The sequence below is a fragment of the Neovison vison genome, chromosome 9, assembly GCF_020171115.1.
Source record: "Neovison vison isolate M4711 chromosome 9, ASM_NN_V1, whole genome shotgun sequence".
In the NCBI taxonomy this organism is placed as follows: Eukaryota; Metazoa; Chordata; class Mammalia; order Carnivora; family Mustelidae; genus Neogale; species Neogale vison.
Window position 1 is genome coordinate 35,349,588 of NC_058099.1, and position 19,781 is coordinate 35,369,368.

General features: G+C 52.9%; 1 protein-coding gene across 1 annotated transcript; it reads right to left on the bottom strand.

Moving 5' to 3' along the window:
* Positions 1–19,344, bottom strand: GLIPR2 (GLI pathogenesis related 2). Its single transcript, XM_044265368.1, has 5 exons — positions 19,238–19,344; positions 11,779–11,887; positions 11,326–11,429; positions 9,286–9,363; positions 1–1,530 (listed from the first exon to the last, which is right to left on the bottom strand). Exons 1-5 carry the CDS (start codon positions 19,248–19,250, stop codon positions 1,370–1,372), a joined length of 465 nt encoding a protein of 154 aa, XP_044121303.1. The 5' UTR covers positions 19,251–19,344; the 3' UTR covers positions 1–1,369.
* Positions 19,345–19,781: the final 437 nt, after the last annotated feature.

The window sequence follows — 19,781 nt, forward strand, 5'->3', positions numbered from 1 at the left end:
TATTACACAAAAGAGATTTTATTGTTGTCTTAGTCAATATCCCTGGGTGAAAGGAAGGGCACAGCACGAGGCTGCGTTCACCGTGCAGCCCAACCTTCGGGAAGCGAGTTCCCTGACTGGCCTGCTCCGAGTGGGTCTCTAAGGTCTCTCTGCTTAGAGAGGTCCTGCTTCTGCGACACCCAGCGTGGCATCTGGATCGGGTCCTCCCACACAGACCACGTGAAATCGCTATGCAGGGGAACTTTGTTTGGTGTGAGGCCAAACACAGAACCAAACTGGCAACTCTAAGCTCCCCTCCCCCCCTCACTCCATGGGATGTCTCCCTGGAACATTTGGGCCTGTCCCGCATTCCTGGAGGGAGCAGCCGCACAGCTGCCCCTGCAGCTGCCAGAAACAGGCGGTGGCTCCTGCCCTGTGAGCCCCGGGGAGGGCAGAGGCCGGAGGGCTTCCTCTGGGGGCCCTGGTGAGCTCACACTCACCCCCACACTCACTGACTTCATCCTTTGGTCGCTTGGCTGGGAGCCCAGGCAGTGTGAGGGGCTTTCTCTCCCAGAACAGGCCCTGGGCCACCTCGCTGAGGTGGGGGAGGGGCGGCTTTCCGGCTAGACCCGAGGCCCCAGGAACCGGGAGGCACAGATGGAGCTCTGAGATGCCAGAGGATTTTAAGAGAAAAGGTGGGAGGGGGACAAGGGCGGTGATGAGTAGTGGTACTTTGCTATTTAAAGGGAGAAAATGCAAGGAAGTGAAACTTTTCTCTCCATTTGTTCTTTGGCATTCCCATCAGAGAATTCCTGGAGGCATGCAGATGACATCATGTCTTAAAACTGAGAAATCTCGATCATTCTGTGAAAGGCAGTTCCTGCCTGTCCCATGTTTCCAATGGAAGCTGCTTTATATTTATGTGTTTAAAGCGGTTTTATGTTACATTTAGAAGAGGGTTTAATAATCTTAAATATCTACCAGAAGTAGATTACAATGCATGAAGATCACATAAAATGAACTTCACCTTGAAACATCACAAACATTTGGAATTAGAAAAAGACCAGGGATGGATATTATAAGAAATGTACAAAAGAAGTTTGCTTAGAAAAAAAAAAGTTTTAAAATTGATTTTTCGTTTTCCCCCTAAGTCCAAATAATTGTGGTCTAGGTAACCATCAGGGTTAAAGGCTTTCAATAGGCTCATTCCTTTCCATAAGAATAAGTTCATACAGAACTGTATATCCAAGTGTGTGTGCAAGAGACACTCAAAAGCATCCCCCACACAAAGCACATACACCCACAGGGACAGACACGCAGCTGAGTTTTTGTTGTTCTAGGCACTTCGTATCCGTGTTAAGTCTGCCACGTTCCCACTACATTTAATGAATCACTTCCTCGGAGGCAGGACATTTTCTTCAAAGAAGCCCTGGTTGACGACATTCCCTGCAGGGAAGTATCGGGCCACCACGAAGGAAGACCCGTCGCTTGCGGATGCCTTTCCCACTCCCATCTTCTTCGTATTCTTCCACACCATGGCTGTGAAGTGTCCTGGAGGGGCAGAGGCAGGGGGAGAGGGAAACAGGTTAGTGGGCAGAATCTGGTGAAGGATGTTTCCAGGGGTTCTCGAACTCCTGCACCATCTCGTCAGGCTTGGGAAGCTTGAGCTTCCAGCACACCAGTCAGAGGCAGGAGACAGAGAACACTCCCCTGCCTGACTTTCTGAGGCACTGAGTCTCTCAATCAGCCACACAGACCCTCCTCACCTCACCGCTTCCCGAAGCCCAAAGGTGTCGTGGTGTCCTGGAGATCACAACAAAGCTGAGTGAGCCTAACAGTTAGGATGCCACGCCACTGGCACCTGCCTCCACCCCTCCGCGCCCCCCCCAGACTCTATTCTTCAAGGTCATGCATGATCTCCATGTTTCTCCCCTAAGATCACTTTTTGTCCCTCTCTTACTTGACATCTCAGGAACATTTAATAGTCGACTCCTCCCCTTTTTGAAGTACCCTCTCTTTTGGTTTCCATGATGCTGCCCTCTTTGGTCATTCCCCTCTTACTGCCCCTTCCGCCTCTTCCATTTCACTGATAAATGCTGGAGGGGCCCGCCCGCCCTTCCCACGGCTCAGTCCTAGGCTCGCTTTTCTTTACCTGCTGCGTTCTTTAGGCAATTTCATCTTTCTCTGGCTCCCAAATTTATTTCCCTAGCCCAGATCTCTCCTCTGTGTTCCAGATACAGCTACTTACTTGACATTTCCACTTGGATGGCTCACAGGCATCTTGAATGTCACCTGTCCAAACCTCACTACTGATTTTGGTTCCCCCCAGAGTCACTGTTCTTCCTACCTTCCTTTTCCATTAATGCTCCCTCCATGCACACAGCCCTAGGGACTGATCTGTATTCCTCCCTCTCCCTCATTTCTCCCTCTACAACCCATCATTCAATTCTGGAGACTCTAACTCCAAAACAGATCTTAAGTCTATCCACTCCCCAAACTTGGGTTCTGATCACAAACTTTCTCACGTGGACCACTGTTAATAGCCTTCGACCCGTTCCCCAGCACCCACCTTTGCCTCCTCCAATTCACTTTCTCTAAAGGAGCCAGAGTAATCATTTTTAGACACAAGTCATATCTGTTTACTTCCCCACTTAAAAATCCCTCAACTGCTTCCAGTTGCATCTAGAATGAAAGGGGATGCTTTGGCCCAAGGGCTTCCTTTCCATTCCTTGATCAGGTTAGTCCCCACCATGGAACCCCTGCACACATTGGCCACTGTGTGGAACACTCTCCTGATGACCAACATCTTGTCCCTTAGGCCTCAGCCTGAATGTCCCTTGTGCAGAGAAGCCTTTCACAATCACTTATTTCCTCAACACCTCCCTCCCAAGATCATCCTATCATACCCTGTTCTTTCCCCTCATAGCATTCTTCCATTTGCAATGCTACGTGTGTTTGATTTCTTGTTCATTTGCTTGGCTCCATCGCTAGGGCTCTCAGACTCACAGGGGCAAGAACGAAACTGTTTTATTCAGCAAAGTATACTCAGTACCCTGGCCCAGCCTGGCACATGAAGAGTGTAAAATAAACCTTTGTTGCATGAATACGTGGGATGAATAAAAAGGTAGATGGGAAACCATCTTGGACTTGGCTTCTACACTCACTGCAAGTGCAGACCTTCTACATTTTGCACTCTTTGAAACCTGGACAAGTTGGAGCCTCCTTAATTCCCTCTGCTCTAAGCCAAGCAGCCCGATTCCTTCTCAAGCTACTGCCTGACCTTCTAGACACTTCTGTGGTTTGTTAAGCTTCTCAGCCTCAGTGTCCCACTGTTGAGGCTGCCTGCCCCTCACTCACTGCTTCCTTCCAACTTTTCATATAGCTCAGCTTCCCACTCCCCTTCCACTTGGGGAGTAAAAGAGTTGCTATAAATTCTTCCATCTCCAAGGAGTAGAGGGTGGGAGCTTTCCCTTTGCACCTTCACTGTTAAGGACTCAGAGATCCTTTGACAGGTCAATATTGACTTCCATAGTACAGAATGACATTCATTTGCTCACACAACACTGAAGAGATTATGTTTCCTCCTTGAGGGTAGGGACCACACCTGTATTATTTTATTTTATTTTTTTAAGATTTTGTTAATTTATAGAAGAGAAAGCGAGAGTAAGAGAGACAGCACAGAGAGAAAAGCAGACACCCCACTGCACAGACAGCCTGACTGCAGGGCTCGATACCAGGACCAGGAGATCAGGAACGGAGCTGAAGGCAGGCACTTAACCGGCTGAGCCCCCCAGGCACCCCCATGCCTGACTTACTGGTCACAATATCCCCAGTGTTTAACACTGAGCTTGGCACAAAGGAGATGCTCTCCCAATATCTGATATAAATGTGAAAGAGACAGAGGGAAGGAGGAAAATTGAATCAGAGTGGCAAAGTATCCCACAGGGTAAGAAAGAAAGAGGTAGCCATTTTACATCTCTTTGGGTGAATTTTTTTTTTTTAAAGAAGAAAATAACAGGATGCCTGGGTGGCTCAGTCGGTTGAGCGTCTGCCTTCGGCTTGGGTCATGATCTCGGGGTCCTGGGATTGAGTCCTGCATCGGGCTCCCTGCTCAGCGGGGAGCCTGCTTCGCCCTCTGCCTGCTGCTCCCCCTGCTTGTGCTCTCTCTCTCTCTCTCTCACTCTTGCTCTCTCCCTGGCAAATAAATAAATAAATTCTTTAAAAAAAGAAAAAGAAGAAGAAAATAACAAGTGTCGGTGAGGATGTGCAGCACTTGGAACCCTTGTGCACTGCTGGGGGGAATATGAAACAGTGCAGCCACTGTGGCAGACAGTACGGGGGTTCCTTAAAAAATGAAATATAGAATTACCATCTGAACCAGTAATTCCACTTCCAGGAATGAACCCCAGGGAACTGAAAGGAGGGACTCAGATACTGGTACACTTGTGTTTATAGCTGCACCACTTACGGTAGCCAAAAGGGGAAAAAACCCCAAATGTCCACCAATAGATGAATGGAGAAACAAAATGTTATATATACACATACAATAAAATATTATTCAGCCTTAAAAAGGAATGAAATTCTGATATATTCTACCTTGAGGATGAACCTTGAGGACTTTATGATAAGTGAAATAAACCAGACACTGAAAGACAAATATTATATGACTCCACTTATATGATACGAGAATCACCAAACTCACAGTGACAGAAAGTAGAATAGTGGTCACCAGAGCTTACGGGTGGGGAGGGAGAGAGGGAGGGATGGGAGTTATTGTTTAATGGGTTCAGTTTGAGATGACTGAAAAGTTCTGGAGATGGATAGGGTTGTACAATGGTTGTACAACAATGTGAATGTACTTAATCTCACTGAACGGTGCTCTTAAAATGATTAATTTTTTTGAAGATTTTATTTATGTATTCACGAGAGACAGAGAGAGAGGCAGAGGGAGAAGCAGCCTCCCTGTGAGATTTGCCCCTAAAAAATGGTTATTTTTTTTTTTAAGATTTTTAATTATTTGACAGAAAGAGAGAGATTACAGGTAGGTAGAGAGGCAGGCAGAGAGAGAGGGAGAAGCAGGCTCCCCGCTGAGCAGAGGGGCCAATGCGGGGCTCAATCCCAGAACCCTGAGATCATGACCTGGGCCAAAGGCAGAGGCTTTACCAACTGAGCCACCCAGACACCCCAAAATGGTTATTTTTATGATAAATATGTTTTACCAGAAGATAAAGAAGAAAGAAAGAGAGAAAAAGAAAGAAAGGGGGAACCTGGGTGGCTCAGTCGGTTAAGTGTCTGCCTTCGGCTTGGGTCATGATCCCAGAATCCTGGGATGGAGCCCCGCACCCCACCTAGCTCTCTGCTCAGCAGGGAGTCTGCTTCTCCCTCTGCCCCTCCCCCTGCATGTGCTCTCTCTCTCTCTCACTCACTCTCACTCACGAATAAAAAAAATCTTTAAAAAAAAGATTGTGTCGGGCGCCTGGGTGGCTCAGTGGGTTAGAGCCTCTGCCTTCGGCTCGGGTCATGATCCCAGGGTCCTGCGATAGAGCGCCGCATCGGACTCTCTGCTCAGCAGGGAGCCTGCTTTCCCCTCTCTCTCTGCCTGCCTCTGCCTACTTGTGATCTCTCTCTCTCTCTGTCAAATAAATAAATAAAATATTTAAAAAAAGAGATTGTGTGTATTTTGTCCTACAGATGAACTCCATTTTTATAATTTCTAAATGTAGGTAATACTTTATTTAATTGTCTATGTCCATAGAAGATCTGAGGTTACCAGATTGTTTACAAGAATAACAAACCATAAATAGTAATCAGCAGAGCTTGCTGTGATAAAATCAAAGCAAGAACTCAAGGAAAACAAACCCCAGGCACAACTACGCATCTTTTTTTTTTTTTTAAGATTTTATTTATTTATTTGACAGAGAGAGAGAGAGCGCAAGTAGGCAGAGCAGCAGGCAGAGGGAAAGAGAGAAGCAGGCTCTCTGCTAAGCAGGGCGCCTGATTGCGGGGCTCCATTCCTGGAACCCTGGAATCATGACCTGAGCCGAAGGCAGCCGCTTAACCAACTGAGCTACCCAGGCGCCCCAACGCATCTTTTTCACTTATCTAAGGATAAGTTGTATTAACCAGTGCCCGCTAAACTCTGATTTTCACCTCAAAATCAAAGAGAAATGCTTCTTGCCTCTTCCCCCTGGGTCCCCCTACTCTCTGAGTCACAGCTCCAGGATGTCCAGCAGCTTGGTGAGGTGTCACCGTTCCCACAAGCTGCTTTTTCATTAAGGCTCAAGCTCTTTGCCACGTGTGAGCCTTTTCTCTCAAGAGAACTGGACTCTGGCTACTGACCACCCACTTCCTCTGTTGCCCGGGCGAGGAAGAACTGCCATTTATCCACGGGTTGCCAAGAAAATGATCACAGACACAAGCAGCATGTGGGCCCGTGGAGGCCTTTTCCAAACAGATGAGACTAAGTGATTTTCCCTCTGGCCAGGGAGGTTTCTGTCCAGAGATAATTAAGTGTGGGTATTTAGAGACGAGTTAAAGGACACAGCTTCCTTAGCAACCATCAGACACACAGTGGTTTCTAACTAAATCACTAACTGACACAAAACCAGACACAAAACCTTTTCTTTTTTTTTTTTTTAAAAGGGATCACATCCTCTTTCCTGCAACTGACCTAAAAGCCCTAGAATATACATTTGAAAGACACATTAAATAAGTCACAGTATGTTTCTGCAAGAGAATAATGATAATGGGCAACAGAAAGAAAGAACGACAAAGCTCTTTTTGTATTAACATGGAACAATCTCTTACAATCTGCTGGGTGAAGAAAGCAAATGCAAAACAGATCATAGACCAGGGTAGAAAAAAGGGGAAAAGAGAACATATTTACTTCATGCTGGTATAAGATCAGACCAACTCTAGGATAATACACAAGAAATTGAAGGGAAAGTGCTAGAGACCAGGAATGGAAGGATGACTTTTTACTTTATACAGTTTGCAGATTTCATGTCATGTAGAAGTATTATTTATTCAAAGTACATAAACAAACCAATCTACGTATTAAAATAGAATGTAATAAAGGGGGCGTCTGCGTGGCTCAGTTGGTTAAGTGACTGCCTTCGGCTCAGGTCATGATCCTGGAGTCCCAGGATCGAGTCCTACATGGGCTAGGGAGTCTGCATCTCCCTCTGATCCTCCCCCATCTCATGCTCTCTCTCTCTCTCTCTCTCAAATAAATAAATAAATAACATTTAAAAAAAAGAGTAACAAAGGAGTTGCAAGAAACAGTTTTTCTTCACTCAGCTTGTAGCACAGAACTGTGCCCCTCATCACTAGATGCTGCTGACTCAAGGTGGGTGGGGATAGATTACAGGGTATTTCAAAGTCTCTTTCCCTACAACATGGACTCAGGTCAGGGAATGAGGCATGGGGAATGGGCCTAAGGATTTTTAAGGGTCTTGCAAACTCTCATTCTACCACCACCCAAAGCTGTGCTCCTGTCCCCAGGCATTGCCCACTGGCACCTGGGACAGCCTAGGAGCTAGTTGCTCTGCGGTTTTCCTCTTTAGGGGTGGGAGATGTGGGGCAACAGGTTGGACAGGTGGTCAGTGATCATGGCAAGCCCCATTCCCTGCTCTGACACTTGCGAGACTCTCACCTTGGAGCAGGAGCCATGGAAAAAACATCGGATTGAGGATAGGAGATTTATAATAAGTCTCTTCCTCTTTCTGGGCCTCAGTTTCCTCCTCTGCAAAATGGGTAGAATAAAGCCCCATGCACAACTGGTGCTGTGAGGCTCACGTGGCCAGGAATGCAGAGTCACTTTGTAATTGTCAAGTGGCAGGCACAGAGAAGCAACGGTAGTAACTTGTTCTGACACATGTCCAGTTGCTCGGGGGCCTTGCTTCTGGGAAAAGCAAATCCAGAGGGTGCGAAATACAATGTCTTCTGGACATTGAACTTTATGAAAAGATAGGTTCTGGGTCTTCAAAGAACCTTGATCACTGGGAGAAGGTTGTTGCTGTTCCCTCCCTCACTTCTCGAATTTAACTGCCACAGAACCATCACTGAGAGCAGCTTCCTTACCCCTGGCTGGACACTGAGAGGAGAAACGCCTCAGTAGATCTGCACCTCTGCCCCGCAGTCCTGCCCACACTGTTGCAAGAACCTCTGCCCCAAAGGGGTGAGCAGCAAACCACAGGAAACAGTGACTGGCTCTGAGAGCATGTCACTTCCTGCTGTGGAAGAATCTTCCAGAGGGTGAGAGGCCACAGGAGCTCCACCCATGGGTGGGGATGAGGTAGGGTAGGGTAGGGGTGGGCAGGGAATCCCCTTTTCAGTTTCCCTGGCTCCTTCTGGTCAGAGAAACTCTCAGTCCCGTCCAACCCCTCCTGGGCCGCAAGTAGATCTAAGTCAGTTCTGAGGAAAGACAGGCACCAGGTGAGGGGAGTCGGCTGAAGGGCAGGTGGGGGCCCAGAACACAGAGTGGCTGCCTGGGCTTCAGTCAGCTAAATGTTTCCTGCTCACCCTGGAGGCCTCACAGGAAAGCGGGAAGGTCCCATGGCCGCTATGGCCTGTGGCACTGCCCCGCATCTACACACGGGCTCTCAGAATGTCCCCTAGAGGCTACCGCCTTGCCCCTCGCCCTCTGGGACAGGGAAGGACAGAGAGGCAACACAAGTTCACAGGACTAGTGCTGGAGCTGAGCGCAGATCTAGGCTGTCTGCGCTCCAAGCTCATCTGAACGCAAACTGGAGAGAACAGGTGAAGGGGTGGGGGTTGGGGGGCAGGGGAGACGCCTGGGAGGCTGGAGGTGTGGGGAGCACCTTGGAAGGATGCAGGGTATGAGGGGGAGGGAGTTAAGACTAGAAGGAGAGAGTGAACAGTGTGGCCCTTTTCCTGATGAGAGGGCTTTAGAAAGAATATTCTGGATGCTGGAGCAGGCTGGATTGGAGGGGACCAAAACTGGCAGGAGGACGACCGGTTATACCACCACTTCTGGGAGGAGGCACTCGGGAATTTTTAAAATCGACAGCCTCCTTACAGCACACTCTAGTCATGTAGAGAATCGGAGCTGGTGGGACAGGAACTCCTGGATCGGGTGTACTCAGACACAGCGGGCTGCGTGAGTGTTGGAGGAAGTGACGGGGAGAGTCCTGCCCTTTGGGTGAAGTCGAACCAGAGAAATACAGAAGAGGTAAAAGAGGAGAGACACGATCGATTTTCAGAGGGTTAGTGCCTTTCCAAAGTCAGATGCCCAAACTGCTACCCTGCCCAGGCCCAGGCCACAGGGGTGACCCCCTCACTCACCAGTCCCAGAGGTGAAGCCAGGCTGCTGGAAGTTGTAGTTCTTGATTTCACTGTACCATCGATCAGCCACCTCCTTTCCTGTATGGAAAGACACTGTTTCAAACCCGGCAGCAAAATTAACCCACTCGCTACTCCTCCCACCTTCTCCCACTAACCCCAAACCACACACCCCATAGACGTTTGACAAAGCACCAGTGAGCTGAAACAGGGACTCCTGCCCATCCCCCTCTGCAGAGAGGGCCTTGCTTAGGAAGACCCTTGGCCTGGCTTTGGGGGACCAGCCCTGCCACTAACTTACTGTGTAATCCCGCGCAAGGCCTTCCCCTCTCTGGGCCTCTGTACAAGGGTTGTATGCAACGTACTCCAAGGGCTTCTAATGATGCTCTGAGTTTTGGGGACACTCTGCCCTCACCCCACCCTAAGTGTGTCTCCTGAAATATCCACAAGAGGAAAGGCACTTGGGCTGGTGGGTCAGGGTCTCCACTCTAGGCAGGAGAAAACCTACAGCATTTCCCTGGGAGCTGTTGATGTCCAGGCCACTGTGGGAGCCTCCATTCCACGGCAGGAAGGCTTTTTTTTTTTTTTTTTTAAAGATTTTATTTATTTATTTGACAGAGAGAGATCACAAGTAGGAAGAGAGGCAGGCAGAGAGAGAGGAGGAAGCAGGCTCCCTGCTGAGCAGAGAGCCCGATGCAGGACTCGATCCCAGGACCCTGAGATCATGACCTGAGCTGAAGGCAGCAGCCCAGCCCACTGAGCCACCCAGGTGCCCCCCACGGCAGTAAGTCTTACCCTTAACTTTCACATGTACATGGATCACCTGGGGCACTTGTTAAAATTTGGATTCTGACTGCCTAGGTCAAAGCTGCAGCCTCTGAGTTTGCATCTGAGATGCCACTGCTTCCCCAAGGACCACACTTTGAGCAGCCAGGCCTCCACACTCGGGCCTCACCCGGGGAGCACTGAAACCAGGCCGATGCCTGGGCCCTGCCACGGACTGTGTCAGTGTCTCTGGAGGAGAGACCCAGGCATGGGTCTTTTCTAAAAGTGCGGCAAAAGATCCCAACGTGTCCCCAGGGTGGGGATAAAGACAGTCTATGGAGAGGGATGGGGGAACTGGGGCTACAGAGGGTAGCGACTTGCTCAGGGCTCCATAGGGGACCAACGCAAGGCTGGGACCAATCACCTCCATTGCCTGCGGTTCCTGACCCTTCAGGGAGCCTCCTCCCCATTAGGGCCCATGGCCCTGGCCTGGAAAGGAGGCTGCAGGCTCCAGGGTGCTCGCACCTCTCCCCCTCTGCAGGCCCGCAGCTCAGGGAAGGGACACCGGGAGGAGGACAGCAGGCCTCCCCAGGGGAACTCCCAGGAATGTTAGGCCCAGGAAGGAGGGGGGTAGCCATCCTCCCACTGGGGTCTGGAGAAGACTTCAGAGGGCAAAGTGTCTCTCTCCAGCATTTTTCCTAAAAAGCCACGACAGCCAGAGCCAGGAAGCTCAAGAATGTTTGGTCAGTGTGGCGGGATCACCATTCCAGGCTGTGACCTCAGATGGAGGGATTGTCTTTCTCATTTTTTTTTCCTAACATGGAAGAAGCTCAATTGCATTTTTCTGATGATAAAAGTGAATACACCAACATTTTAAAAATGAAAGCAAAATGGGAAGAAAGCAAAACTGCAGCTGGGGATACTTGGGAGCCCACAGGGTCAGGCTGAAACTGCACAGAAAGGGCAGAGAAAAGACTTTCTCCCCCGCCCCCACGCCCCAGCTGGGAGCTCTTCCGAGGGGGAGGGCCGGGCAGTCTGACTCATCCCTGTGTCCCTGGCACCCGGCACAGGCCCAGCCCCTAGCTGGCCATCTGAGACTGCGGAGAGCTGCAGGCAGCCCCCGGGAGCACACACAGAGAGCTCTGGGGCCCCTTTCCCTCTCTGGGCCCGTGGCTCCAAGGCTACACGGAGCGGGGTGCTGGGGCCTGAACATGGGATGTCCTGGGCCCAGCTCAGCCAGAGGGGAGGAGGGGGAGGGCAGCCAAGAAAGCGACGTACCTGTCTGATCGTAGGAGGCCCATGCCAGGTTCTCTCCGCACTGGCCACGACTGGACTCCGGGCTGTGCTTGAGGATCCTCGTGCTGGCCAGGGCCTCTGAATACCTGCCAGAGTCCACGGGCCCCCTCAGGACGGGCTGGCTCAGGGAAGCCCCGGGATGTGAGCCCAAAGCTGCTGCGGCCAAGCTTCCTTTCCCGCCCCAGACTGGCCATGGAGATCGGGAGCATCACGCCAGCCACCCTTCTGAGCCCCACAACAGCCCCATTTTACAGAGGAGCAAACCGAGGCTCAGAGGAAATGGACCTGCCGAGGTCAGTGGCGCAAGGGTTATTTACTCAAGCCTGGCTGTACCTGCCCCTCAAACCCACGTCCTCTGGGCTGACACCCCCCCCACCCCACCCCCGTGATAGCGCCGCAAAGGGCCCGCATCACCCCCGCTCTCTGGGGACTCACTGCTGAGCCTCCCGGTTGAGCTTCTTGCAGAGCTTCAGTGGGGGGACGCCGTGCTGCCGCCGGTACTCGTTGTGGGCCTTCAGGACCTCATTATTAAACTGCTTGGAAGCTGCAATGATTTCAGAATGGAGAAGGTCTCAGTGCAGAGTAGAGACCCACCAAAAAAGTGCCATGGCGGCTTCAGAATGCTGCCCAGCCCCAGCCCCAGGCCACAGGGTGAGGCTGCACTCCCCTTCAGCACCCCCACCAGCTGGACAACAGGGACACCCTGCTCCACACCCCTGAGCCAACCTCCCCATCTCTGCACAGAGGCGCCTCCTGGATCAGGTAGGGCCCATGGGGGACACCGCGAAGAGTGGGAAGGGGCTGAATGGGCACAAGGGGCTGAGAGGAGGACACGTGTGTTCCTGGGAGACCCCGCTGGCCGCTGAGTGGAGGCTGGGCCGCAGGTGCACAGGGCTGCGGGGTGGGGGGGATAGAGAGCAATGGGACCACTGGGACAAAATGTATGGAGACCGCAGAGCTCAGACCGGACCTACAGGGTATGGTGGGGGCTGGGAAGGGCTGGAGGTGGGAGAACAGGCGTGGCTATGGCAAGGGTGCCCGTACTGTGCCGGGGAAACCAAAAAGACTGGGACAAATAAAGAAGCGCCTGGGGAGGACAGCACTGGGGAAGTGGATTGAGGGGACAGGGTGGAAAGGAATGTGGTGGGGGGTTGGGGGTCAGCTGGGCCCAGGGACGCAACTGGGTCATGACCTCAGAAAGGACAAGCTCAAGGAGGCTGCAGTTAGAGAGAATAAGTGGGTGGAGGCAAGGTCAACAGTGGACAGAAGTCACCTCAGTCTGGCTCTGGAATGGAACCCCCTCCATCCGTCTCCCCACCACTCCTCCGTCCATCTCGTGGCTCATCATCTGTTCAACCACAGCCAGCCACCCATCCCCCACCCATCGGTTCATCTGGTCTCTGAGTGCCTCCTCCACTCCGGCCTCCTGGATTGTACGAGAGCTCCAGAGACACATCCACCTTGTCCAGCCCTCAGGGAGCTCACACGCAAAGGGAGGCAGCCTTGTCAACAGGCACCGGCAGAGTGATAGCCAAGGTGCAGGTGAGTGTAGGTCGTCAAGAGGAACTTGGAGAAAAGTAACCTACCATGTGCTTGGGGATCAGGAAGGTGGCCCCTGATTGGAGGCCCCAAAGTGGCTCAGACAGGAGCTAGTGAGGCTGGTTGGAAGGCACTGAGCACCAGCAGTGGGAATCTGGGAGCCAGTCGTGTGGGTTATGAGTAAGAGCCACAGGGTCGTTACACAGAGTTTGTCTCTCCTGGCAGGGGCCTGTCCCTGAGGCTCGGCCGTGGGCGGTAAGGGCGCACGTGGAGGGTGAAGAAGCGCCGCTCCTCCCCCCGCCCCAGGTCATTCGCCGGCCTCCTCTCCTCTCCTCTCCTCTGCTCACCCCAGAGACCGCCGAGATGACCCAACAGGGAGTCTTCTTCCCCTGCCTCAGCCAGATTCCCCAGGTCTTCCGGGGCTTTGAATCAAATCCCACTGGGTCTCTGAGGCGATGCAGGAGAAGGAAGACCCAGGCCGGGGCCTGCCCTCAGGGAGCTCTGGGCTACATGTGAGCCGGGGCCAGGCGAGGTGACTGTGGGTCACGCCCGCGGTGGGTGGCAGTTGAGCCGGCCCAAGGGGGTTCTAATCACCTGAAGAGTTAGGCCTGTGGGGCCCAGCGGGCCAGTTCAGTGAGGTCTGGTCACAGCAATGTTGGCAGGGGCAGGGGTCTGAACGGCAGGATTTGGGAGGTTGTGGCTGACAGGCAGACATGGGGGACACCGCGAAGGAAGGGGTGATGGTAGCTGCTTGCTACCATCTTGCCACCGAGACAGGGGAGGAGCTGTGACCTGAACTCTTCAGGTCTTTGTGGTCAAGAGAGGGGACAAACCCTTGTTGGTATGAAAGGTAAAGATGTCAGGTTTATGGGAGGGAGGGGGACAAGGGAAGGTACTGTTTACTGGGTGGAGTTTCAGATTTTCAGGATGGAAAAGTTCTGGAGATCTGTTGTACAACATGCGAATGTACGTAATGCTACTGAACCGTAGCTCTGAAATGGTGAGGATGGTGAATTTTGTGTCCCATGTTTTCTACCACAGCAATAAAAACAACAATTGGGGTTCAGTATGTTAATGTGGTATTTGTGATAATGGAGTCACAGAGGTTCTTAGAGAATATGTCAGATGGAGGCCATAACGACTGGTGGGAGCCAGAGGGGTTCTAGTCGATGAGATGCAAAGGAGTCAGTAGGGCGGCCTGGCAGCCAGAGGTCCCACCAGCCCCTGGGCAAGGAAGGCATTGCCAGTCCTGCAGGAGCCAGCGTTCAGCTGGACTTCCTCACCCAGCCTGGCCCTGGCCTTGTCTGAGAGGCAAGTATCATTGGGGGCAATAAGTATAGTTGTTTTGATGAGCAACTATCGGAAGTGTGTCCACAAGTGGTGGCCAGGTGGAGAAGGGGCTGGAAACAGAGGTCTTAATAAGGAAGATGGCAAGAACTGGGTCTGTTCATCCTGGAGATCAGCCTTTGGAAGACACAGTGGACACCTGTGGTAATTCTGGGGCTCCAGAGGGCAAAATCAGGGCCAATGGGTGAAAAGGCCAGGATGAGAGATTTTAGCTCAGCCCAAGAAAGCTCTTTCAATCAAAACTTTCCACAAAAACTGAAAGAGTGACCTTACAAGGTAATGAGCTCTCCAGCACTGGGGGAGTACAAACAAGTGACTCTTCTCCAAAGGGTTCAGGCACTGGAGGCCAACTGGATGACCCTCAAGTCCCTCCAATCCGAAGATCCCGTAAGGTCCCATCAGGGTGGGGTGAGAGGAGACAAGTAATGGCTGACCTCACACTTGCAGCGAGTTCGGAGCTTCTCTAAGGAGATGCAGTGATCACAAGTGTATGTGTCTGTGCAGGGGCAGGTGTGGGTGCACACAGTCAAGGGGCAGAGACCCCATCTGAGGGACGGGCTTGGTGAGGCCCACACTAATGTCCCTGCCAGCTCCCATGTCCCCCGCAGGCCACAGTGGGACACCACAGGAGGTGCATGGGACTGAGTAGCGTGGGCTATGAGGACCACCGATGTACCAGGGAAGCCTCCCCGGAGGAGGCAGTAAGGAGGCAAAGCAGACACAGAAAGAGCCAGGCAGGACAAGGGAGCTGGTAGCTCCAGGGTTATGGGGAGGAGGGGGAGATATGGGGAGTGGGTGGGTTAGCGGAGGTGAAGCCAGGTTAAAGCCAGCTCTGAGGGCCGGGCTCAGGTCGCACTGGACCCAGCAGTGCTGTAGGTCCTGCAGTGTTTTCGGCAGAGAGGGATACACAAGGCTGCTAAAAACTAGGTCACTGTACTCCCAGAATGTGGGAAGTAAAAAGAAACAAAAGTGAAAGTTCCTGAGCCCAATTTAAGCTTGGTGCCCAGGAGCCAACGCTGATCACTGTCGCTAGCAAGGCCAGTGTCCTGGGTCAGGTTTTCTAGAAAGGGGTCAGGAAGACTTTTTGGTAGGGGAGCCTTCTCTCCCTATCCCCAACCATACTTCAGAGGCCAGTCCCTGCCCAGGCCACTCCTTAGAGCAGGGCCTTAGCCTCCAGAGGCAAGATATCACTTGTGAACACACCCAGCGAAAGGCACACCTTATTCTGTACAAAAACCCTAGAACATAGATAAATGTAAATATTAAAAAGTCAAAGAAAACCCACCCATCCCCACATTAGACAGAGAGAGCTCTTACAGCCAACCCCCCAATCGGGGAGGGTAGGAATAATGTCCTTATGTTGTAGGAGGGTAAACCAAGGCTCAGAGAACTCCTACAGGCTCAGGGTGCTAGCCCAGAATGGAAGAGGTCCTTTCTTTTGCTGACCAACCATTTCCAGGTGCCAGGCCTGTGCACGATTTTATTTGCTTATTGCCACCTTTTGTGGGAGCCCCCAAAACTGTACCTTTTATTTGATAAGGAAACTGAGGCTCCAGAAGGGAAGTTACCTACCCAAGTTCCCACAAATGGTCCAGGGGTAGTAGAACCACGAAGAGGGAAACCCTGTCCTTAACTCTATACCACCCCTGAGGCCCAGGAGACAGAGGAAACACACTGAAGAGACAGTGGGGTCACCAGATCTAGGAGGAGGATCAAGTCCAGTGGGGTTGGGCCTGCCAATCTCTGAGGAGGGGCAGGAAGAGCAGAAAAGAACTTCCTCAGAAGCCTCCTCTATGCCAAGCCCTTTATGGACTGACCTGCCCTGTAGGCGGTTAACAAATGTTGGTAAAGTGTATAAAATACCCAGCTCCGGGCACCTGGGTGGCTTAGTCGTTAAGCGTCTGCCTTTGGCTTAGGTCACGATCCAGGGGTCCTGGAATGGAGCCCGGCATCAGGCTCGATCAGGTCTGTGGGAAGCCTGCTTCTCCTGTTCCCACTCCCTCCCCTTCTGTTCCCTCTCTGGCTCGGTCTCTCTCTCTCTCTGTCAAATAAATAAATAAAATCTTCAACAACAACAACAACAAAAAGTAAAATAAAATACCTAGCTCCAAGTCTGGTATGCAGTAGGGGCTTAATAAATGGTAATCACCATTATTAGGAACCAGAGGCTTCTACATTCTGGAAGCCACTGCCTTTCTTCTCTGCCCCCATCACACTTGCTGCAAACTGAAGCCCAACAGGGAGACCGGGCTAGGAGCAGGTCTTGGGAATCTCGAAGCACCAGCCCGAGTGTCTTCTGGAATTTAAGCTGTGTCAGTTGTGTGATACTTTTTCAGCGATGCCCACAACCCCAGATAGCTCTAACGTACATCTGAGGTTAAAAATTAAAAAGAGATTGGCCCCTATGCGGTAATGAGGAAACTGAGGCCCCGCAGAGGCAGGGGCTGGCTCCTCTACCTGGTCTGTCTGGAACCACATTAAAGCCCCAGTGTAGATAAAGATCTGTGAGTGCTAGGGGCCCTGCTGGCACGGATAAGCTCAGGCTGGTGGTCTGGAACCACAAGGCTGGGCCTGTGTTGAAGGGCCATGGGTCCTAGGTGACCTAGAAAAGTCCCTTTCTCTTGGGGACCCTTAGGAGAGCCAGATACTTTCCCGGGGGTTCATAGTCTCTGGGAGAGCCAAATAAAATGCATGTGGCTATGGGGAAGATGGGCCTGGACGGGCATTCTGGAAGGTCCCCGGGTATGTGTGGTGTGGGTGGGGATGGGGTGACGTCTGCCTGAACCAGCTCTTCCCGGCCTCTGCCATTGCCTTCCACCTCTGAGAGCCACCTGACTGTGCATCTCTGGTCCTCCAAGTGTCACCACCAGCCTGCACCCAGATGCGCACTGCTGGCCCTTCCCTCATGTTCACAGTCAGTCAGTCACCAAGTCTGCTTCTGGCTACCATCTTCCTCATCCTCTGTGGTCCTTACATGCCTCTCCTGAGCAGCCACAGTAGTCTCCCCGTCTTAGCTACCCTCCATCCTGGCACAACTCAGGCTTTCAGATCAATGCCTTTCAGTGGCACCTGAGATCCCATGGGTAAAGTCCAAATCCCCAAGATGCCCCAGGAGGTTTGACAGTCCCCTCTGCAGAGATCTCTCTCTCCCCCGATCTCCTGCCACTCTTCACCCGCACCCGCCTGTGGCTTGAATCACTTCCCACCTCTTTCCGGAGCATATCCATGATCCAAAGGAATTCTGCGGAGGACCGAGGCCATGCCTCGACAGCAGTGGGTCTGCAGCTTGGCACACAGCTAACAGGTGGTGGGACAGAAGGAAAGAGAAAAGGAAGGAAGAGGGGAGGGAAGGATGGAGGGTAGGAAAGAGGAAGGGAGGGATAGATGGATGAACAGATAGAAAAATGGGCATATAGCTGAGTATTAGAAGTTCTGGAAAACTGTTTCTTAGGGAAGAAGGCAGAAACAACCGATACAAATGTGACTTTAGAGAATTTGTGGATTTTCTCCAAGGGTACAGAAAAAAAGTTGATTTCTCAAAATGCCTTTTCACATCTGCTATCTTCGTGTCCTATCGCCGCCTACCACCCTGTTCTTGAACTACACGACAACTCATGCCACCTTTCCGTACTGGAGAGCATATTTTTACTTCTCTGAGGCACAGAGAAGTAAAAAGCCTTGTTCAAGATCACACAGCAAGTGATCAGCAGAGCCAGGGCTGAAAGCCAGACCTGTCACAGCAGGTCAGGATGAAGGCCAGGGAAAGCCACTTATCCCCAACACCAGCACCTCATGAGTCTGGATCTTGAGAAGAGATTCAAGGAGGGACCCGGCCTCACCCACCTGAGGTTCACAGCCCCAACTTCCCATGAAGCAGGACTTCTGAACCCTGTTGAACAGCTGTTCACTGAGAGCCTCCTGCGAGGCAGAAACTATGCTGGGCTAGACTCGGCCCCAGGGCCCCAGCAGTGAGGAGTGAGCAGTGAGGAGTCTGTGGGAAACAGGTCCATGGCTGAGGCAGTGACCCAAGCTGACTGCCGGGAGGGCTGCAACAAAGAAGATACAGAGTGGGACCGTCCCAGGCCCCAGTTGAGCCTAGAGGTATGGGGAGGATTTGCAACCTCAGCAAAGTGGGAAGATAGAAAGTTAGTGGTGTGCGCTGGGAGAGGGAACCCAGGGGCAGGGACCAGCGGGCCAGTCTCCTAATAGCAGCGTGCAGAGGGGCAGGTAAGGGTACCGATAAACTCCCACAGGGCCCCAGGCCCAGCGGAAGAGTGGTACTCTTTCTCCCAAAGATGATGGGATGGAAGGTGTTAGAAAGTGACAGGACAGATCTGCATTTTAGAAAGTTCACCCGGACAGCCACAGTGGTGAGGATGGGCAGCGACAGGTCAGACATAAAGGGGAAGTGCGAGTCTGTACCCGGGTGGAGCCAGACTGAGCCTGGCACATAGCTTGGCACAGAAGGGGCGCTCGGGGGAGGAGGGACGAGGACAGAAGGAAAGGATGCTCAGAGCTGTCCGTAAGAGAGCTGGCTGGGGCGAGCTGTGTTGCAGCAAGAGATGCTGTCCGAGTTGGGAGGCTTTTTCCAAGTCTAACTCTGCTCCAGAAACAAAGCAAAAGCCACGCCTTGGCCGGACGCCGAGCGCTAATCCCATCAGCGCCTGGAAACCCTCCCTGACGCAATCTCTGGCTCGCAGACAGGGGGACCCTCCCTCGGTCTCTCCTTCCCTCCCTCTCTCCTGGTGGCCCAATGGCCACCCCGGCTTCCTGGCTGCCCCGGAAACTGCCGGCGCGAAGCCTCCCGGCGCTTGGTCCCGCACGCCTCCCCATCCCGCACCCCGGATCCCGCAGCGCAGCCGGCTTTCTGACCCCGCTTGGCGGCGGCCGCCCCGCTCCCGGGGGCACCTGCCCGCCGCGGGGCAGTGTGAAGACGGGGGGGAGGGCGGCCCCGGCGCCCAGACTCGTGAGCCCTGCCCGCACCCGCCCCGCCAGCCCGCGGGCTCACCTGACTTGCCCATGGTCCGCTCGGCGCGCTCCCTGGCTCCCGCCGCCGCTGCGCTGCGCTGAGCTCTCTTGCCGGCCCGGCGCAGCTGGACAGCAGAGGAGGCGGCCGGGCGCACGCAGCCCCTCCCCCGGAGCGGCCCGGCCCCCGCCTTATAAGGCAGTAGTAGCCGCAGGCGGAGGCGCCGGGAGCCACCCCGCGGGCTTCCCGGAAGAGGCGCCACGCCTCCCGCGCTCTGCGCGCCTCCCGGTCCCGCTAGGGAGAACTCGCCTCGCGAGGGCATCGCCTCGACTGTCCAGAGCTCTCCAGGTGTGGACTGGGAGTCGGGGACCTCCCGGATCTCAGCCCCGAACGGTCCCTCTCTGGACGCGGAATGGGGGTGCATAGGGAAGCCGCTAAGGCGCTGCGAGGACCATAGTGCTTATTGTCGCAGCACGAGGGAGACAGTTCCAGCCCGCATCGCCAGGGGCCAGGGCTCCCTCCACTTCGCCCTGACCCTCCTGAACACCTGTCTCCGAGTGCCCCACCTTCTGCTCCCCAGTGACAC